Source organism: Biomphalaria glabrata, chromosome 17, assembly GCF_947242115.1.
Source record: "Biomphalaria glabrata chromosome 17, xgBioGlab47.1, whole genome shotgun sequence".
Lineage (NCBI taxonomy): Eukaryota > Metazoa > Mollusca > Gastropoda > Planorbidae > Biomphalaria > Biomphalaria glabrata.
Window position 1 is genome coordinate 10,890,229 of NC_074727.1, and position 22,576 is coordinate 10,912,804.

The 22,576-nt window shown below is 36.9% G+C and overlaps 1 protein-coding gene across 1 annotated transcript in view; it reads left to right on the plus strand.

Annotated features, from left to right (window-relative positions):
* The window catches only part of LOC106056618 (G-protein coupled receptor GRL101-like), a 239,774-nt gene that overhangs the window by 169,939 nt on the left and 47,259 nt on the right, over positions 1-22,576 (plus strand). The window contains exons 5-7 of the mRNA XM_056015265.1: positions 3,514-3,621; positions 19,970-20,089; positions 21,311-21,433. Of these exons, the coding sequence (XP_055871240.1) occupies positions 3,514-3,621; positions 19,970-20,089; positions 21,311-21,433 (351 nt within the window). The remainder of the gene's footprint in view (positions 1-3,513; positions 3,622-19,969; positions 20,090-21,310; positions 21,434-22,576) is intronic.

Below are 22,576 nucleotides of genomic sequence, written 5' to 3' on the forward strand. Positions count from 1 at the left end.
AAACGCTTCAGGCACATAACAGACTTCAGTTTCTTCATTTGTCGCCTTCCGTTCGACTCGGTACATCCCGTTGAGATCATCACAGCAATCGCCATCACGTTTCTCGTCTTGAAAGTCACAACCACAAGACTTGCCCACAACACAGACACAGACGGCGCTCAAATCCCCAGCGTCTCCGTCACCACTGTTTGTGCAACCACAGTCTTGACCACACAACTTCTTGACCAACGAGTCTACAGGCAACTGCTCCTTTACCAACGAGTCTACTCCTTCTTTCAGCTGAGACACCATTTTATCTACCTTGTTCCCCATACTGTTCATTTGTTCACACATTGCATCAATACCTTCATTTATTTTGCCAATAAGCTCATAAATCTCCGGTTCAATTTCAAATAGGTAGGTCTCCGGATCTTCGTCTTCATCAATTAGGGCTTGCCGGAGACGAGCTGTAAGCACCTCCTTGCTACCGCCAAGCTTCAGACGTCTGTAACGAAGTTCCTGCCTAAGCTCTCTAACCGAAAGTTGGTCTAATTGTTTCAAAGCTGCCATTGTGCTAGAATCCTACCTCCTCTCGTTGAGTCGCCTATAATCCCACTTCTGACACCAATTGTAATAACTTAAGTGAGGCAACTCAACGAGGACATTGACGTTTATTTACACGGAGACATGACAAACACAAAGGACATCTGCCTTGAGCACAGCATCTCCATATTGGCTCTCCCTTGGGCGGAAATCGTTAGTCCTAATGTCAACATCCGACTTGTTTAGTCACAGATAGTGCGCACCTTCTTTCTGCACTATCTTGGATGGCGGTGCGCATGGCAAAGTCATAACAGTATACATCTAAAATCATATAATAATAATAAGGCTTGTCTTCGAGTCCGAAGATTAATGAGGAAAAAGACCTAGAGTGGATGTAAATTTAATTTCTCTGAATGTCTTATATTTTGTATGCATATTTTGTTACAAATTATACATTTTAGAAATGTAAAGGCACCATTAAGGATGAGGCCCTTTGTGTCTGCATCCGATCCTTTCATGGTAATGAAGATGCAGTATGTCACCTGGTCCCACAAACAATAGGAGGCTAATTATGTATATGATACGGACACAGACCCGAATGTGTCCAGATATCGAAACGAGGCTGAGGCGTGTGGCCAATACCCGATGTACTAGAAATTTAAATTGTTTATTCTACTTTGGATGGTCACTTCGCGAAATGCCTGGATCCAGCTTGCGCGTGGTATTTTTTGATTATTATTATTAATGTATGGTATAGTATGTTCACGCCAATGCCATTTTTGTAAAGACTAAACTATTGTGATGATGTTTAGTTAAAGAAAGCCGTGGACACTCTTGTAGTGAGACGAGCACAGCGTGGGAAGCGCTTAGTGAACTCAGTTATAGCTGTTATGACAGTGTTTAGAATTTCCTCTATTTCTGTTTTTTCTTCCAAAATGACAAACTTTCTATGTGTTGTCTTGTGTTTGTCTCTGTTATTGTTGTGCCCCAGAAATCAATATGTCGAATAAGAAGAAAATGGTGTAACTCGATATTTAGAGCGTCTGTTGAAGTTGTCTCCCTTTTTTTTTTAGCCTTTCTGAACGAAATGATTAAATGTCCAACGACAACTGTATAATAATCATAATAATTATAATAATAATGGCTTTTCGTTTTTATTGGGTTTTTTAATGTCTTTTTTTTTCTATTTGACATTTTATGTTTAAAGCTTGAAATAATTTAATTGTTATTTTTATTCTACCTACTTATCTTGTCATGTCTGCTACAGTGGGATTGTTTGGTTTAAAGACAGTCAATAAAGGTCATGTGACTTTATTGCTCTGGTCTTAAGTAGATTCCTATTTAATTTTTTATTTCAAAACTAGCTATGGTCGTCAAATCTCAGAGCCTGCAGTATATTTCCCAATCGTTTTCCAACTATGGAAAATTATATTTCTTTTTTATTGAGTTAAACTCAGGAAATTCTGTGCAAATATTTATATAGATGTTATATTTTATAGGACTATTTCGTCCGATCCTAACTCTATTTTCTATTTTTGATCAAATTGCCTGTACTTAATAAGTAGAGAAATTTCACATTTGAAGATGTTCTTTTTTCCAACTCAGATTTGAGATTCACTGCATGGATAATATGATACTCTTGTTTTAGTGTTCATTATTGAAGTTGTAGATTTAGTCTCCCCTGGTTTTAGCATTCCGAGTTTGTTTTTTAATTTACTCTCACCACTAGCTAGTAAATAATTACGTGTTTAGTATAAGGTTTTCTTATGACATCGAATCAACTGTATCGTAAAGGATACGAGACTATTTTTAGCGGCCCAAGGAAAGGGGAAAGGACGCTATTAGTTTTGTTTGAAATGTCCGTCCGTCCCGTTTAGATCTTGTAAACTAGAAAAGATAGTGAAAATACGACATCATAATATTTAAGTCCATTTAAAGTTCTGATGCAACGGCTACTTTTTTTTTATTTTCTGAAAGCGAAATATCTAATTTTTCAAATCACTTATGCGAGCAGTTTTTACATAAAAACACACCACTTTTGCAACTATTCACTATTAATAGTAACAAACACTGGAAGCACTTTAGTGGGTGGATATAGCCTAGCAATACTTTAAACACATTTATGCAAATGTTTTAGATTTTTTGTCATCATATCACCGTGTAAACTGCAGTTACTAAAAGAGACAATAGGACACTAAACTACACTTAACTTAAGGAATTATTTCTTTTACGAAAAGTTTTTTTCTTGAGGATTTGAATAAGAGATTGACCCTTTACAAAACAATTAGATCAATTGGATATTCATTACAAGACATTAGTTAGGCCAGGATTGCATTTATCTTCGCATTCACTTTCACCTATCCTTTGGTCTACTGAACCAACACGATCTTTCTCCATTCTTCTCTGTCATTTTTCTTGGATAGAATTTCATTTTTATGTACTTTCTGAAAATATTGAAACCTGTTTTTTTTACCTACCTGGCTGGACCACTTTGGGGGCCGATTTTGAGTTTGTGTTTCCACATAAACTGTCTTTGTAACCTTGTTTTCATTGAGATGTTATTGTTCTTGTTGTTGTTAATGTGTTGATTTTATGTTTCTGTTGTTGATATGTTGTTTTTATGTTTCTGTTGTTGATATCTTGTTTTTATGTTTCTGTGTTTCATAATGTGTGGGTTTTATGTTTTTGTTCTGGACAATGTGTTGTTTTTATGTTTCTGTAGTAGATATTCATTTCGATGTTGATAATGTTTTTAGTGTTGTTTTTTATGTTGTTGTTGATAATGTTTTTATGTTCACATTGTTGCTGATGTTATTGTAAACGATTATATTATTCCAGGTCGTATTTTGTTGTTGTTGATGGCGATGTTGATTTTTCCTGATAATTATACTGTTGATGATGATACTGTTGATGATGATACTGCCATTGTCGATGCTCCTGATGGTTGAAATTCTATTTCAGTTTTACTTTAATTGATTTCTCTTGTTTCAGAGTGTCGAGGCAATCAATTCAGGTGTAATATAACCCACTGCATCAACATACTGTCCAGGTGTGACGGCAGCAGGGACTGTGCTGATGGTCGTGACGAGGAGAACTGTGGTAAGGTTACAACCACCTGTCTCTAGGTGTCTGTTGGTCTGTTTGTCTTTCCGTTAGTCGTTCAGAGTTTGAGAATCTTATCATCTGTCTATCTCCTGATGTCTGCCGGTCTGTCATTCTGTTGATCGTTTGGGATTGAATTTTGAACCATCTGTTTGTCTTTACTTGTTTGCTTGTCTATCTTTCTGTCAGAGTATTGTTTTGAGATTTCTACGTTTCAATTGTGATACCTGATCACCATGTATGTCAATATTGACATCAGTGTATATATAAACCAGGATCTACGTTTCATTTAAGGTGAAATGAATAATGAATACAATAAATCTAACCAGTCTCTACGTCTTATCTTATACATTCATAATACAGACATTATCCTCTCGATAAATAAGATATTTACGTCCTTATTGCATCCATATGTTTATCTTTAGCTGTGCTTGTTAATTAGAGACTTAAGCTCTACTGACTTTGGTATTTCCTGGCTGATTTATGCAACCAGTTCCGTGCTCTAATGTCACAAGGGAAGAAAGTACACTCCTATAAATTGGTCCATATTATTAGACTCCTTCAGTCGGTTCATCTTGTACATCATGTGACTGCTGAGCCCTATTTCCTAATGGATAATAGTAAAAGTAAAGTAAAATTTCCCTTTCAGACCTTGCGATCTATGGGGTAGATGATGTTAAAGGTCATGTGTTTCTTTGGCCAACGGTTAACGTGCAGGGTGTCATGTATCCAGCACAACAACCCAACGCCTTTACTTCCACCCACTTAAGTCAGGTAGCTGCCCAACTGAGTTGAGTTCTCTCAGGAACGCCCTAAAATCCCAAAATTAAAAAATCCCAGTCTTCACCTAGATTCGAACCCAGGACCCCAGGTTCAGAAGCCAGGCGCTTAACCAATCCAGCCACCGCCTACCCCGAAAGATGTTTCTCTTACTAAATATTTTGTTACAAAATGGCAAGGTATATGATTTGATCCTTGATGTATTTTACAAGAACAAAACAAATGGTGATAAGAAACAAAAAATACAACTGCAAACGAGCAATATGAACGGCTGCTAAAGGTTTCTGCGATCACTTTATTCGGATGAGTCCAACGAGGGTGCATGCAGACTTCAATAGGGTCTGTAGACGGCATGGTGATTGGCGGAAATCCCTGTTAGAAAACTTTACTATCCGGGCTTCGTCTAGGTGGAACTTGGCAAGCGCGATAAATAGACTACAGCTTCTCTCTGACTATACTGCCTTCATTCCCTCTTCGGAGGCCTTATTTGGGGGAGGGGGGGGGTAACTCTTACTTTAGCTCCATACGCCCATTAAGAAATATGTATGCAGTAAAGAAGCATCCCGCTTATATATAACTATCATTTTGTATTGTACGATGCCTACAAAAAGCAAGATTCGCGCCCAGACAGTTCTGTTGAAAAGTTCTGCAAAAAAAAGAGTTTAAATAGTGCTTGGAACAGGAAGGAAGTATTATCTTGTATTTTTTAATATTTCGGCTTTAAAAAGAAATATTGTTTCGTAATTGCAAATAAAATATTGTTTTCGGTAAATTTAACCGCTGTGGTTTCGATAGTGAAAATAGCTTAGGTGTTCTTCACGCAAGGCAAGGAGCAACAGGTGAAATTATTTTTTTTACATTTTTGTGTGTGCACCGCCTATGGGAGAATTAGTGATGGGTGAGTGTATCAGAGCCATAGACATAAATAAATATAGACTGGCCGATAAAAGAGTTTTATGAAACGAAAATTTGTGACTTGCAATTTTGTGTACTTTATTATACAGCATTTATGAGCAGTGTAGTTTTGTTTAATCTCAAAGACTGAAGATCATGCAACTTTTCAGAATTCGGAAATCCGACAACAATAGATATACATGTTTTCAAGTTACATGAAGTTATTTCCTTTTTCCAGTCTGTATTTCTATATGTCTATGGTCAGAGCCTTTAGGAATATAGTATAGATTTCAACAGTGGCAGTACTTTTGATATAATAAAATAAGGAATTAGCATCGTCTTCGATTCCGAAGGTGAAGGATGAGTGACCACGTTAACTCAGTTAACACCTGAATATTTTTCCCCATTTGGTGCAGACAAATAATTCAATTACATTAGTTGTTAGTGTTGTGGGTTTTTTTTTTCTATACAGAACTCATTTTGGTTGACTTTAAAGTGCTTATATCTTACCCACTAACACAGACTCGCTTATACGCATTCACACATTAAATCCAATGCATTACATTATTTCCTTGTCGACGAGGCTTCCTACACACTCGTCATTTATTACATTACCCTCAGGCAACATTTGATGAAGCTAATAACAGAATTTGTGGATGGTTTAATTAACTTGATAAAAGGAGAATCACTTGTGAGAAAGAAACAATTGATAAAGTGCGTTGTTTTTGTTTTTTTTTCATTCAGCTTGTTAGAGAAATAAAATTGGCTCATTTAGTCGTCAACGGTATCTGTAAGAGTTAGGAACTTATTGGATGGTAACGATGGTCCTAGGTTCGAATCATTCCCGCAGTGAGAGAGAGAGAGAGAGAGAGAGAGAGAGAGAGATTGACTTCGTTTGTAAATAGGAAAAACAATAAAAAAATTATGCAGTTTATAATATAGACAGCAAAATTATTTCTTTCCGTTTATTTATCTATGTATTTACCTGTTGACCTGTTATACACCATATATCAGTTGATATGCTCGTGTACAAGAAATGACGTAGGATTTCAAAATCGAAATTCCATAATTGCAAAAAAATAATGGAGGAATAAGAATTATAAACAAGTCCAACTTATATGAAATAAAACAGATTAGAATTTAATAGCATGTCGACGCGTTTGAACTGTCGATGGTGTCCATTTGTTGAATTTCTTGACTGAATAATCTACGTACTATTGAAGTGGTTGTAAAATGGGTGAAAAGTAAATTGTTTAGGCATCAAGTAGCCAAAAGTCCCAATTCATCAATGCTATCAAAAATAACTGAAACACACGCACACTACAAAAGTTCAGCTCTGTTCACTTTCAGTTGGGTTTTCTGTATGGACTTATTACACGAGCATTGTGCGAGGCCTCGCAAAGCCTCACCATAGAGGAGGCGGGCGATACTAAAAGTACTGATGTTCAAGTCAGTTCAAAGATATTTTTTCACGTCACTATAAAGACAACTTTCACGTCACTATAAAGACAACTTTCACGTCACTATAAAGACAACTTTCACGTCACTATAAAGACAACTTTCACGTCATTATAAAGACAACTTTTACGTCACTTGAAAGACAACTTTCACGTCACTATAAAGACAACTTTCACGTCACTATAAAGACAAATTTCACGTCATTATAAAGACAAATTTCACGTCACTATAAAGACAGCTTTCTCGTCAGGATAAAGACAAATTTCACGTCACTTTAAAGACAACTTTGACGTCACTATAATGACAACTTTCACGTCAGGATAAAGACAACTTTCACGTCAGGATAAAGACAACTTTCACGTCACGATAAAGACATCTGTAAAGCCATTCTCACTATTAGTTATATAGATCTAGTTAGTTTTTGTTTTTTATATTAGTCTCTTACTATTAGTAGCCAAAATAACGCGATTTTGACCAGGATATCAAATTTATTTTTTTTTTAATTATCCATTTTAAAAAAAACAAGAACAAATTATATAAATTAAATATATATATATATATAATATTCTGGAACAGCAAGATTAGCCTAGTCCATGTTTCAGTTTAACTCTAACCATTAAACTGTCAGATATTTAAATTTGTTGAAGTGTTCATTTGAAATGAAATAAGTAAGTAAAATAATGGTTTCATATAACGAGCTCCACCCTCTGTGTCTCTCTTTCTCTCTCTGTCTCTTTCTCGTTCTCTTTCTCGCTCTTTTTCTTTCTCTTTCTTTCTATCTCTCTGTAACTCATCTCCCTGAGTTCTTTCCTCTTTCTCTTTACAAAAATATTTAATCGCAAATATTCTAAACATCTCGACTTTAATTGTCGTGGTGAAGAAAAAACATTGAAGAAAACTCATTATTAATAAAAAGAAATCTATATATAGACCAATATTCTAAATTTAGCACAAAACACACTCACACACACAGAAAGACACACATTCATACACATATCTTTACAGAAACAACAGAAGAAAAGAATGCACCATTTAAGAAAAAAATTCTCTTTGATTGAAACCAGAGTCAATACATTCGCATGTTTTTCAGAGGGACTTTGTTCAGATAAAAATAACATCAGTCATAATTAAAGTTAAGTGGTTGAAACTTAAGATAGTTTTCTAAATAGACTTTTGAAGTCGGCACTCAATAGCGCTCACCTTCACACGGGTTCTCAATTCTCTACGTGGCCAAACCATGTGGGACACCACGCACGCACGCTGGCCGACTCTCTAATCCCTCCTCCAGCCCCCTCCAGCCCGCATTCGCGCCTTCCTCACTCTTCAGGCATGCGCTTACAGTCGTTTGCCCAAACCCACCCCATTTGGACAACTGTGTCTTCCAGGAAGTGTTCACCCGTCACTAAATAGCGGCGTATGCTACACCGCGTGTCGGCTCGTTAGGTAATAATGTAATAGCTTCTCTTCTATCGATTTTGACCAATGATTGCAAAACTGTTTTCAGCTTTGAGGCCATGTTCGCGTGTCATGGTCCGAATCTTGCGAAGCTTTATCATGAACTGTGAGAAGACGTTCTGAGGACGCCAAAAAAAAAGCAGTAGATCATGGACCGGATATGGCCCACAGGCCGTAGGTCAGGAATCAGTTATCTAGGCAAGCTGCTTCAACAATTTCTCAGCCAAACTTGACAGATACAGAAATAAATGTTTGAGAACCACTGAAAGATCTAAAGTAATGTTTCACAGGATGCTTTTTTGTTTTCACTTTCAGTTGGCCATAATGGCACAGACGTTTGATTGTCGCAAAACCGAAACAAAAAAAAGATGTTTTAAACAAACAAAATAAGAAAGCAAGAAACAAAACACACAAAAAAGACCAAACACACGCATACATACATACATACATATATCCAAGCATCACACACATATATTCTCTCTCTCACACACACACTAAGAGACCGAGTTCGTTCTTTTGAAGCGAAGCTATTAAAACATTTAACGCTCTTTGATGGAACTTCGCGCCTTCATCTTTCAAATTTGACAGGAGAACGTCTGCTACGCACTCCCATAATACTCCGCGAGCTTCATCTCGAGTTCACGTGGCCCCTTACAGTCGACACTCATTTCGGGCAGTTTGTTTCAAAGCCAATTTAAAAATGTAAATGTAATTATTGTTTCGTTTTCTGGGTGATTGAGTTTATTCTTTTTCCTTCTTGAAATTTAGGCGCGAAGATTTGACAAATCGAAAAAAAAAAATTTGACGATTCGTAGAAAGTACGCATGAGTGGAAGAGCATTTCTGATTGGCTGGTTTAAAAACATTTTTTTTGTGCATAATTCTAAGAAGCGTAACGGCACGCAATTTTACACAACAGATTTTCAAATGTTCTTGAAGAGTTTCTTACTAAACATTATTCACAATAATCGGTTGTTGTTGTTATTTTTTTTTTAATAAATTTATTTATTTTTTATTCGATTCCACAATATTTTTTTTAAAAAGGGCAAAACTCATTAAAAAGTTAAAAAATGTAGAAATGATCAATAAAGCTATTTGCGGATATACCAAAAAGCTTACTATTTATAAATTTGTTTCCAGTTTTTTAATAATGTATAATAGACTTCGAATTGAGAACATTTTTTTTTTTTTGCTCTTTTTAATATATGATTGCAGTGGCGTAGGTAGATTGGGGTGATCCACACTGGAAAATTCTCCCGGGCCCACTCTTGGGGGGCGCTACTGAGTGTCCAAATTTATTTTTATATTAAATATTACGCGATTATCTCATGTCATGATGTCGAACGTCAAAATGCACGGGCCCCTAAAGAGGTCAAGCTCCCCCCCCCCGGGCCCCCAAATCCTTAGCTACGCCACTGAATGCTTGTAAGGGATTCTGTGAATTTGGTCTTCACCACTAAGAAAACTTGGGATTACTCTTTTTAAAAAATCTAAATAGGCTAACTAAGGCTATATCTCCATATGTTTTTGTCCTAGGGGCCTACACGAAAAAGTAGGAGCAATATATTCATTGCACTTACTCTACTACATTATCATGATAATGAGATAATATGGAGAGCATTGCAAACATCGCATCCTGTGCTTAGATCAAGGTTTTAAGACGGAATCTTATATGGAAAATGATCAAAGCGAGCTCTCGCGCTTTCAAAAATAAAAACATTAGTTTCAAACTTCATTACCACAAAATAAGAGGCTTATTGTGCTATAATAACTCGATGTTCTAGATTACAGTGTTTCCCAAACTGTGTTCCGCGGAACCCTAGTACTCCGCGAGGCCTGAATAGGTGTTCTACGAACTGCTGGAAGAATTAACTAGCAGGCCACAACGTGAATTAATCTCATAAAAAATAATCAAAATGGTTCCGCTAAATACTCATAATGTGCGAAGTGTTCCTTTGAGGAAAAAGTTTGGGAAACCCTGTTCTAGAGCGTTCTCTAATTGTAAAAGACTACATACACGAGGGCTCATGTTAGCTCTGTCCGTTCCATTTGACTAGTAATGATTGTTAACATGATAATAAAATTACCACAATGTGGGGGGTGGGGGTGTGGGGGGTGTACATAGCACGTGACTGTTAGAGAGAGCGTCTGTTTCGTCTGGCACCAGTCTGGCGTAGCGTGAAGCTAGACACGTCCTGGTACTCATTGCTGAACCGTTAGGTCACTGTCTCCACTGGCAAAATATACAACTTTGTGTGTGTGTGTGGGATGGATACAAATCTTGTTCTTGTCCTCAAAGCCTTTTCAAGCGAACTGTAATACCTTGTTTTCTCATTAAGCGAGTTGTTGGTAAATACCATAGGTAGAGGATACCAAAAGAAAACGTGGGGACTATACTAGGAAAGTAAATACACCGGGGGGGGGGGGGGAGGGGGAGAGGATGAAGTCGGAGTTTAGTGACTGATTTTTAGCGGCCCCCGAAAGGGGAAAAGACGCTGTTAGTTTTGTGTGAAATGTCTGTCCGTCCGTCCCGTTTAGATCTCGTAAACTAGAAAACATATTGGAAATCCGACATCATAATATTTTAGTCTTTTCAAATTTCTGATGCAACGGCTACTTTTTTCTTTTCTAAGAGCGAAAAATCTAATTTTTAAAATCACTTATGCAAGCAGTTTTTTTCATAAAAATACACCACTTTTACAATTTACTATTCATAGAAATAGAAGACGAGGAGTTGTTTAGTCGGGGGGACATGTATGTACCATATTTTTAATACATTTATGTTTTTAGATTTTTTTCAAAAAAAAATTTTTTTTTTACATTTGTATTCCTATGTTATGTATGTTCTTTTCTACGAACTATTACATTTACCCAAAAATAATGTTTACTTTTTTTTAAAAGAAAAATTCTATTTAGTATGCATATAAGTTGGACATAATCTAAAACATCAATTAGTAAGTAGTTTTTCATATTATCGCGTGAACTGCAGAGTAGCCGTTCAACCATGACAAATTGAACTAAAGGATTTGAATAAGAGATTGACCCTTTACAAAACAATTAGATATTCATTACAAGACATCAGTTAGGCCAGGTTCACATCTAACTTCACATTCACTTTCACCTATCCTTTGGACTGCTGGACCGCTGGAGCTCCACACAACATCTGTCAACCTTTTTTCTCCATTCTTCTCTGTCAATTGTCTTTTATCGAATTTCATTATGATATTCTAGCCACAGGTAGACTACTTTCTACTTTCTAGCCTCCTGTAGACTACTTTCTACTTTCTAGCCACAGGTAGACTACTTGCTACTTTCTAGCCTCCTGTAGACTACGTTCTACTTTCTATCCTCATGCAGACGACGTTCAATCATACAGACTACGTTCAATCATGCAGACTACTTTCAAGCCTTCTACAGACTACAGACTAGACTTCACTGTGAATTTCCAGAATTAGATAGAGTTGAATGTCTCACTTGTGTAATGTAATAGGTGAAAAGGAAGAAAGTTTCCCGACGAATCCTTCAACCCTTCCCCCCCCCCCCAAACCAAACAGGATGACGGAATGGACGAAATAGAAGACGTTATATAAAATGTCGTCTGGTCAAAGCAAGAATCAATTCTCAATATACTTTCTCTGACTTTTTAACGTTCTACGATTGTCCTTGACCTTTTACCTTCACGAGAACAAACAATCATCCTTCATTATTAGCGGCCCCCGAAGGAGAAAAAGATGCTATTAGTTTTGTGTGGCCTGTCAGTCCGTCCGTCCCGTTTAGATCTCAGAAACTAGAAGAGACAATGAAAATCGGGCATCATGATATTTTAGATCATTCAAAGTTCTGATGCAACGGCTACTTTTTTCTTTTCTGAAAGCGAAAAATCAAATTTTTAAATCAATTATGCAAGCAGTTTTTCCAAAAAATACACAATTTTTACAAGTATTCGTAAGAGTATGCAGCAATGCAACCTAAAGGAACATTTTTGTTTATTTTAACGGAAATGTTGCTTTTTTCTTGAGGCTTTGAATAAGAGATTGACCCTTTACAAAACAATTAGATATTCATTACAAGACATCAGTTAGGCCAGGTTCACATCTAACTTCACATTCACTTTCACCTATCCTTTGGACTGCTGGACCGCTGGAGCTCCACACAACATCTGTCAACCTTTTTTCTCCATTCTACTCTGTCAATTGTCTTTTATCGAATTTAATTCTGATGTTATTTCTGAAAATATTGATACCTGCCTTTTTAGCTGCCTGGGTGGACCATTTCGGGGACCGATTTTGAGTTTGTGTTTCCACACAAAATGTCTTTGTAACCTTGTTTGCTTTAATTTTGTTTATTTTAGGTGAGATTTTAATACTAAACCATCACTTGTCCCAGCTTAGCCAAGGGGGTTTTGAGTTACATCGTCCTCCTTCAAGTTCGCCAAAGGCAAACGCCTTTGGCATGCGAAAGTTCAGGGATACTGTCTATCAAACGTAGCAATGTCACTTTCAGCCTTTCCAGAGACTCATATAACAGAAACAGGTTTAGATATTGGGTGTGACCAGAAGCTGATGCAAATGTTAGGGGAAAGTAATGGTCTCTCCCCATACAGTGACAAGGTAACTTTAAGTAACACCGCTAACTAGTAAAGGAAAGTAATGGTCTCTCCCCATACAGTGACAAGGTAACTCTAAGTAACACCGCTAACTAGTAAAGGAAAGTAATGGTCTCTCCCCATACAGTGACAAGGTAACTTTAAGTAACACCGCTAACTAGTAAAGGAAAGTAATGGTCTCTCCCCATACAGTGACAATGTAACTTTAAGTAACACCACTAACTGGGAGGGAAAAGTAATGGTCTCTCCCTATACAGTGACAGAGTAACTCTAAATAACACCGCTAACTTCCAGGATAGAGCTGCAAGGCAGCAGGAAGCTTTGGCGCAGAGACGCTCGCGCATGCGTGTTATCTTTGATATGCAATGACGCAAACATTTTAAAATAAGGAACCGCGCGTTGGACCAGACATGAAACAAAATAGACGCAAGTGTTAATGCATCTTCTCTGTTGAATAATACAAGAAAGAAATTGCAGAGAGTTTTATTTTATTTTGTAAGCTCCATTTCCCAGTTCAAATGTTAGTGTTTTTCTTAAATGTGTAAAATGTTTTACTTCCGGTGGGGAAAAGCTACTGTCGTTTACTTAACCGTTGAAGTCACTGAGGGTGAAATAGTCTAGCCATTTTAGCGGCTCCAAATTTTGTGATGTCTCTCTGTCTGTCCGTCCGTAACGTTTAGACCTCAAAAGTAAAAATTGTATTTACAATTCGATGTCACTATCGCTTGCCCTTTAATTAGTGCAACGGTTTTTAACTGGTCTTATGAATATTGTTTTATAAATAAATAAGCTGTTTTTCTCTTATCAGACACCACTTTTAAAACAAGATTTAAAAGTGGTACATAGTGAAACTAATAATAGTGCACATAGTGAAGCAGTAAATACCATATCCCATATAATAATTACATTCATGTATTTTTTTGTCACTTGTTAAGTGAATGTAGTAAAACAAGATTAGAAAGATAAATTGTGTAAAAATGAGCTGGAGTACTCACATCCACTCAGATGCAGGGTGCAGACAAAGCAAAGGAACAAATTGCTTATGTTAATTACAAGCGGCCGCATATCTCAAATAGCCTACGATTTTATCAAGTCCAATTCCAGTCCTGTATCTGTCAAAAGCTATTTATCTAACGCTAAGTTTCCAATCTGAGATATACAAATATAAAAATACTTTCTTATTGTTCTAAGATCTATATTATTGACAAATCGACATGGACCAGCGTGGAAGAACCGCTAGCATAGGGTTTTCTTTTGAGTGCGTGTCTTTCATTTGTATAGCCATTGTCTTTATTTAGCATATTGGGCAACATTTTTTGTAACACTTCTAAACTGAAGAGTGAATCACTTTGTCGTCAATGTGTGCGTCATATTTAACCTGAGTTTCATCAATCTGCAGCTCTCGAGTTGTGAACGCTCATATCTTGTTGATGTATGGTCTACGATTGAAAACATAAACATGTGTGAGTGTGTGTGGGGGGGGGTATTAATGTGTGTCTTTTATGTTGGAGTTACTGATGTAAAATAAATGTGTGTGAACTTGCGTTGGTTGTGTTTTTTTTTGTGTGTTTGTATGTTTGTAGCTCAGTAGCTGTATTTGATGGTTTGCAATTATTTTCTGATATCACCTACATTAGTCCAGTGATTAACTCTGGTCATCTGATTCCTGCCAAGGGGACAAACTCGTACATAGTTTCACTAACTGTTAAGTCCGAGTAAGACCACCTCCCCCATTTTTTTTTCCTTACTTCCATCTTTTCTCGCCTTTCGGGAAAACAGCGCAACCGTTTCCTGACAAGTCCGATAACTCAATTCAGCAGATCTGAAAAATAAAAATAGAATCGTACTTAGAACAATATCATTATCTCTTTGAAGACCTACACATTGATTTCAATCGATAACTGCAGACATTTTAAAATAAAAGATTTCATTTCTGTACTTCATTTCTTTCTTTCTTTTTAAATATTATTATTGAGATTAAAGGAAATGGCTACCACAAATCATAGTTTCCCTGGTCAAGCTCCTACGCCAATCTCATTGATGGATTTAAACCTCCACTGCATGGCTTTCAAAAGCATTTTTTTTTATTTCAAAGAGAACCGATCTATTTAATAGAATATAGTTTGAATCTTCTGCTTTATTAACTGGAACCCCTACACCTTTTACCTCTACTGGTGCGGCGTTATTGGATGGGTTTATTTCGATGTGTCATTTGTTCAGTTCATTTCTTCAGATCTTTCGTTCATCCCAAATAATTCCAATTAAGTTGCCTTTGATTTCCAGTTTGTTCTTTTAGTGAGATATCCTTTTTTTTAACTCAGAGATTGGTATAAACACCTTTCATTGTGTGTGTGGAGCGAGGTACATTGTTGGAGATCAAAAGATAATTATAAAAATGCTTTCTACATTTCAAAAAAGTGGACAAAAAAGTAACAACCCTAACCCTAATCCTAACCCTAACCCTACAGTACTAGTAGAGGAATGGGTTAAGGAAAAATAGACTACAGACGGGCGGCAAGTAATGGGTGTAACTGTGTGCACAAGAGCAAAGATTCGAGATGGCTGTCGTGAATACGTGAAAACGTCAACTTTGACGTCCCATCGATGTTTCCCAAGCCCTTTAGCAAATCTTTTTTTTATTTTTAAGCCAGCAGACTACGTTCAAGCGTGCAGCCAACTTTTCTAGCCTCCTGTAGACTACTTTCTATCTTCTAGCCTCCTGTAGACTACTTTCTACTTTCTAGCCTCCTGTAGACTACTTGCTACTTTCTAGCCACAGGTAGACTACTTTCTACTTTCTAGCCTCCTGTAGACTACCTGCTACTTTCTAGCCTCCTGTAGACTACTTTCTACTTTCTAGCCACAGGTAGACTACTTTCTACTTTCTAGTTCCTGTAGACTACTTTCTACTTTCTAGCCACAGGTAGACTACTTTCTACTTTCTAGCCTCCTGTAGACTACTTTCTACTTTCTAGCCACAGGTAGACTACTTTCTACTTTCTAGCCTCATGTAGACTACTTTCTACTTTCTAGCCTCCTGTAGACTACTTTCTACTTTTTAGCCTCCTGTAGACTACTTTCTACTTTCTAGCCACAGGTAGACTACTTTCTACCTTCTAGCCTCCTGTAGACTACTTTCTACTTTCTAGCCACAGGTAGATTACTTTCTACTTTCTAGCCTCCTGGAGACTGCTTTCTACTTTCTAGCCACAGGTAGACTACTTTCTACTTTCTAGCCTCCTGTAGACTACTTTCTACTTTCTAGCCACAGGTAGACTACTTGCTACTTTCTAGCCTCCTGTAGACTACGTTCTACTTTCTATCCTCATGCAGACGACGTTCAATCAGACAGACTACGTTCAATCATGCAGACTACTTTCAAGCCTTCTACAGACTACAGACTAGACTTCACTGTGAATTTCCAGAATTAGATAGAGTTGAATGTCTCACTTGTGTAATGTAATAGGTGAAAAGGAAGAAAGTTTCCCGACGAATCCTTCAACCCTTCCCCCCCCCCCCCAAACCAAACAGGATGACGGAATGGACGAAATAGAAGACGTTATATAAAATGTCGTCTGGTCAAAGCAAGAATCAATTCTCAATATACTTTCTCTGACTTTTTAACGTTCTACGATTGTCCTTGACCTTTTACCTTCACGAGAACAAACAATCATCCTTCATTATTAGCGGCCCCCGAAGGAGAAAAAGATGCTATTAGTTTTGTGTGGCCTGTCAGTCCGTCCGTCCCGTTTAGATCTCAGAAACTAGAAGAGACAATGAAAATCGGGCATCATGATATTTTAGATCATTCAAAGTTCTGATGCAACGGCTACTTTTTTCTTTTCTGAAAGCGAAAAATCAAATTTTTAAATCAATTATGCAAGCAGTTTTTCCAAAAAATACACAATTTTTACAAGTATTCGTAAGAGTATGCAGCAATGGAACACAAACCTAAAGGAACATTTTTGTTTATTTTAACGGAAATGTTGCTTTTTTCTTGAGGCTTTGAATAAGAAATTGACCCTTTACAAAACAATTAGATATATTAGATACTCATTATAAGACATTAGTTAGGCCAGGTTCACATCTAACTTCACATTCACTTTCACCTATCCCTTGGTCTGCTAGACCTTTGGAGCACCACACAGGATCTGTCAACCTTCTTTCTCCATTCTTCTATGTCATTTGCCTTTGATAGAATGATATTCTTTCTGAAAATATTGAAACCTGTCTTTTTAACTGCCTAGAAGGACCACTTCTGATAGAATTCAATACCGATATTCTTCTGAAATTATTGAAACCTGCCTTTTTTCCTTTTTTCATTTTTTTGTATCATATTTTATATTATTATTATTATTATATTATTATTATTGTATAAATGAATTAATTTTAATTCTCTGGCACAGCAAGGGGCGAGTTTCGTTAAAGTGAAAACAAAATCCTGGCTCCTTAACTCGGCAATGCTCTCTCACTTCAGCCACCTTGTCCCACGGTAAAAAAGGGGGGTGGGGAAGGACTATACCCACATGCCATATCTTAATGTCTCTCGGATTCAAACTGGCACCATCCAAATATCGAGTCCGTCTACTTGTGTAAGATTACTTGCGGTTGAGCCTCCTGGGAAGGAATGCACTTCACGTAACGTACAACTGTTAGTCTTCTAATAATCCGATTACTTAATGGTCTCTCAAGGCAAGACTCAATAATTCCTTCGCATTCTCAGATTTGAAAAAAAAATGTCTATGACACGCCAGAAAAAGAAGGTTTAGCCTTGAAAAAGATTATTGGCCACTCAAAGGATTATGACATTGATTGATAACTAAGAAAAGAAATCTAGAAAAATTTGCCTGTAATGCTATAATCAACTGCTTTTTGTTATTTTAACCAAAAATAACCCTATATAATAAAATAGTCCAAAGTAAAAGGAAATACGCGCTTAGAATAAAGCTACGTCTGCATTATGTCTAGATTTTAAAAAAAATGATTTGATGAAGATTTTATCATACTGTAAGCTTTATTTGGATTAATATGAAATAACGACATTTCTACTAAAGCCTCTGAGTGTTGTTAAGTTAATTGATTTTAAAGTTTTTCTGTCGTCTGTTGAAAGTAAATACTATCGTCCTTGAATTAGTGGTGAACTTTGTCATTTGGTGTGCGCGTTGAGGAGGCTGAGTGGTAAAGAGTTTGGCTTCGGAACCGAGGGGTCCCGGGTTCAACACCTGTTGATGACTGGGATTTTTAATTTCGGGATCTGTAGGGTGCTTTGAGACTAAGTCCATCCAGCTCTAATGGTTTCCATACGTTAGTTGGGAAAAGTAAAGGCGGTTGGTCGTTGTACTGGCCACATGACGCCCTCGTTAACCGTGGGCCACAGAAACCGATGACCTTTACATCATCAAATCGGCCCCATGGATCACATGGTCTGAAAAGGGAAGTTTACGTTTTGTTTTCTCCTTTGACCTTTGACACGGCATGACACCTTAAGTAACCTTTACTTGTACTTTTGTTTCATATTGACTGCCTTGTAACTTATTATTGTTTGAAAGCCTCCAGTTCAGAGATGTTCTAGGATTTTCAGTTCATTCTCTTGGCTTGTACCTAAAATTTGCTGGGAGAAGTGAAAGTGATGTGTGCTCATCACAAAATACCATCGTATACTTGAGATGAAAGCCACAAGACAGCTGCACATGAAGCTTTTGTTGGATGCTAAAGCTGAATGGACACAAAGGATTATAAAAAAAAAATATCTGACGCTTTGAATTGTTTATAAATGTACACGATAATACATAAATTAGGAGTTTCGAAATGACTTGGATGGAATCATTTTTTTTCCATCAATAGTAGTCCTAATACATCCCCCCCACCTCTAATCGCTGTCTCTCTCTCAGTCTTTCTCATTCCGACAACCGCTCTATTTCTTTACCTTTTTCTTTCTCTCTCTCTCTTCTTCTTCTTCTTCTTCTTCTTGTTCTCACTATTATGTTGGAGGGTTCAGATGACTAACTCTAAACCAATATCTGAGATGAACTGCGCAGTGGTTTCCAGATCTGGCAGCTATACTTATATATATATATATATATATATATATATATATATATATATATATATACAGTTCTAAATGGATGTGTGTTATAGTAAGTTCCTTGTTTGGGCTTCTTGATGAAGAATTCAGTTTTGAAGGACAAGGTCAGCCTTGTCTTTTGAATCTCCACAAGGACACATTTCACGAGGCCCAATTAGGAGTTTCCGGAACATTTTTACTGTCCAATTCTGCTGTGTTTGGTTCTGAGGGGAAACTTTGGTTGTGTCGGAGTAGCTTATAATAGGCGTCATCTTCCTTGTGATTCTTAGGAGAGCTTATTTAACCAATAGTAGGCCTAATGCATGGCTCCACCCCTCCTCCACTCCCCCCCCTCCACAATCGCTCTCCCTTTTTCTCAATCCCTCAACTGCAACCCCCTCCTTCTCCTCTCTCTCTCTCTCTCTCTCTTTCGTTCTTTTCTTTTTTCAACAACGGATTTACATTTGATTTGAGATTTGATTTGAGATAGGGTTTAAGATATGCGAGCTCCCTTAAACCAATATAAGGCACTTTTTCTTTTGTACTTTCTTCAAAATGATTGGACATATCCCTGAGGCAATCTGGGCGGGTTGGGGCCTCCAAGCAAGTTGAGGTCCCTACAAAATGCTTTGTGTGTTGCTAATAGTTGAATCCAGAAACGTTGTCTCTAGCCCTCTCTCTCCTGTTTCTCTCGCTCTGCGTCTCTCTCTCTCTCTCTCTCTCTCTCTTTGTCACGTTCCATTTGTCTCTCTCAATCTCTATCTCATTCCATCTTTATTTTGTCCCTCTTTCTCTCTTTCTCTCTCTCTCCCTGTCTCCCCTTCTCTCTCTCTCTCTCTCTTTTGTCTTTCTAAGAATTAATTTATCATTACCCTTAGACATCTATACAAAATAATTGATTTTTATTAATTGAAAGTTATACTTTTAAAATATATTAAATGAATGAAAATTTTTCTTAAGTTTTATCATAATAACAGCCAATAACATTAGGACACATGTGTATATATGAATGTATAATTATTTTTCTTTATATATTCTTTCCGTGTGTAGCTTTGATCTGATTCCTAAACTGTGTGTTCCTCCTTACAGAGTCTTATCATTGCCTCCCGACACAGTTCAAGTGTCTGTCTCAACACATGTGCGTACCACGTGACAAGCATTGTGATTACGTCAACGACTGTGGAGATAACTCCGATGAACAAAATTGCAGTAAGTGGCCATCTTGTTTTCTATCATTGCAAAGTTAAGAGGATTTAAAAATGTTAAATAATATGCAGAAAAAAAAATTGCAACCTGGCTGAGTGATAGGGCTCTTAACAATAGAGAAGATGGAGCCTGTTTGATATCTTGATAAATAAAGAAATGTATCGTGAGGAATAGTGTTACATGTGTTTGAACATTTATAATAATAACTAAATTATAGGGGGAGGGCACTGAGACGATTGATCGGTTACATAGCATTCTTGAAGAAATATGTCAACAGATTTAACATTGTTTAATTTTAAACAAATAAGTACAACACGTTCTATTATCATCAATTAATGAAGTATGTAACTGTTTTTAAAATATATATTTACATTTATGGTTGTGGAACAGGTATTGGTGTTTTTACAAAGCTTATATCTGTTTGGTAAAAAGTTTCTAAAAGTTATTTCTCCAACACCCAATCTCAAATCATTATGATAGCTATCACAGTTATTTCTTTTACCTGACAACACAAGACTCAATTTTAAAAAATAACCAATTAGTTAATTAGCTAGTGGTAATTTATTAATTTGTTCGGTATCTCGAACAAAGGGAAAGAAATTGTATTTGACTGTTGTGGTGGTATTAGCTGAATTAGTTTCATTCATCCCATTTATAGGTCGCCGCTTTAAAGTAAGTTTGAAACAATCAATATATAACTATTCAAACTTCTATTTTCTCACACACCTCACTAGCAGAGTGGTTAGAATGTCGGCTTGAGGAGGCTTGAGCCATGAGTTCGAAATCAGGTTTTTTACTAAATGTTTTTAAACAATTCACCCAAATATTAATTTCTTTCACCCTTCCCCCCCCCCTTCCTCCCATTTTCTCAACTGGTCCAGCTAAGTGATAGGAACGTAGCGTTTTGAGGACGCTAAAGGCTTGAAATAGCGCGAAACAAAAACAATTGGTCAAAATATTTCTAATCGCTCAGATGTGTTGTTGATGCTCTAGATCTGTTACAAATGTAATGCCATGACTGACCCAAACTAATGGATACAACTAACGCCCCATGTCAACGTTGTCGTGTCCATATCGTCATGTTTGTTCTGCTCATCATTAGTTGAAATGATTTTTATTTCTTAAAAATTGATCTATATCTAAAACAGAATGTAAGATCGATGCATCAAATGGTCATAAGGTATTAGCGCTAACATTCTCTGTTTCTCTTTCCCTATTGGCTAGCAATGCCCACATGTGATTACTCCCAGTTTAAATGTAACAGTGGACAGTGTGTAGAAGCAGCTAAACTGTGCGATGGTCAATTTAACTGCAAGGACCACAGTGACGAGGACCCAAATATCTGTGGTAAGTTTCAACATCGTATTACTACTTATTCAAAGAGAGAGAGAGAGAGAGAAAGAAAGAGAAGAAGAGAGAAATAGAGAGAAAGAAAAAGAAAATAAGTTAAGAGAAAGAAAGAGAGAAAAAGGAGAAAAAAAGAGAAATCAAAAAAGAAAGCGAGAGAAAGACAAAAATAAAGAGAAATAGAAATAGCTAGAGTAAAAGAAAGAACTAAAGAAGAGAGAAGAAAGAAAGAGGTAAAGAAAGAAGAAAAAAAAGAGAGAAAGAAAGAGGAAAAAGAGAAAGAAAGTAGAGAGAAAGAATAGTAAAAAATTGAGAAATAAAGAGAGGAAAAAGAGAGAAAGAGAAAAGAAATAGATACAAAAAGAAATAAAGTGAAAGAAGAGAGAAATAGAGAAAAAAAGAGAAGGATGATAGAAATAGAGAGAAAGAGAGTTAAAGAAAGAAAGAAACAGGTATAAAGACAGAGAATTTGAAGAAAAAAAAGGCCTTTGACAAAGGCCTTGGGAGATTAGAAGGGACTTGACAAAGGCTTTCGGTGTACATTTGTTAGTGTCCTGGTTAGGTTTGCTTTAGTCATAAACTGCACAACTTTCTTTAGATTCTGAGTCTACGTGTTCTTAAGACATTACTCATTCAAATACAAACAACTGAACACTACACAAAACAAAACAACATGCTACCAACACCTCATTAGGTCCAGCCAGTCCATTTGTCACCCTATAGGCGAGACCAATGGTTATAGAAGGCATCAACATTGACCTGCGACGTCGCAAATTGTGACAAGTTTAGAAAAATAGCTCGATGCCAAGTTAAGGTCTGACGTCATGACATCTGTAATAGCAGCGAGCTGTTGGTCTAAACTGCCCCACACGTTGGTCTAAACTGCCCCACAGGTTGGTCTAAACTGCCCCACAGGTTGGTCTAAACTGCCCCACAGGTTGCCACATCGCAGGTCGTTGTTCAGACTTTCTGTAACGATTGGTCTCGCTACAGGTCATTAAGGTCAGACCTTAGACTCCGTTCGTCACGAATGTTACAGTTATTGTCGATTGATATTTTATCACTTTAAGGCTAAGCCTCTTATTAATTCACATTCTTACGATCGAAGTTCTATTTATAATGCTATCGATGTGACTCAAAAAA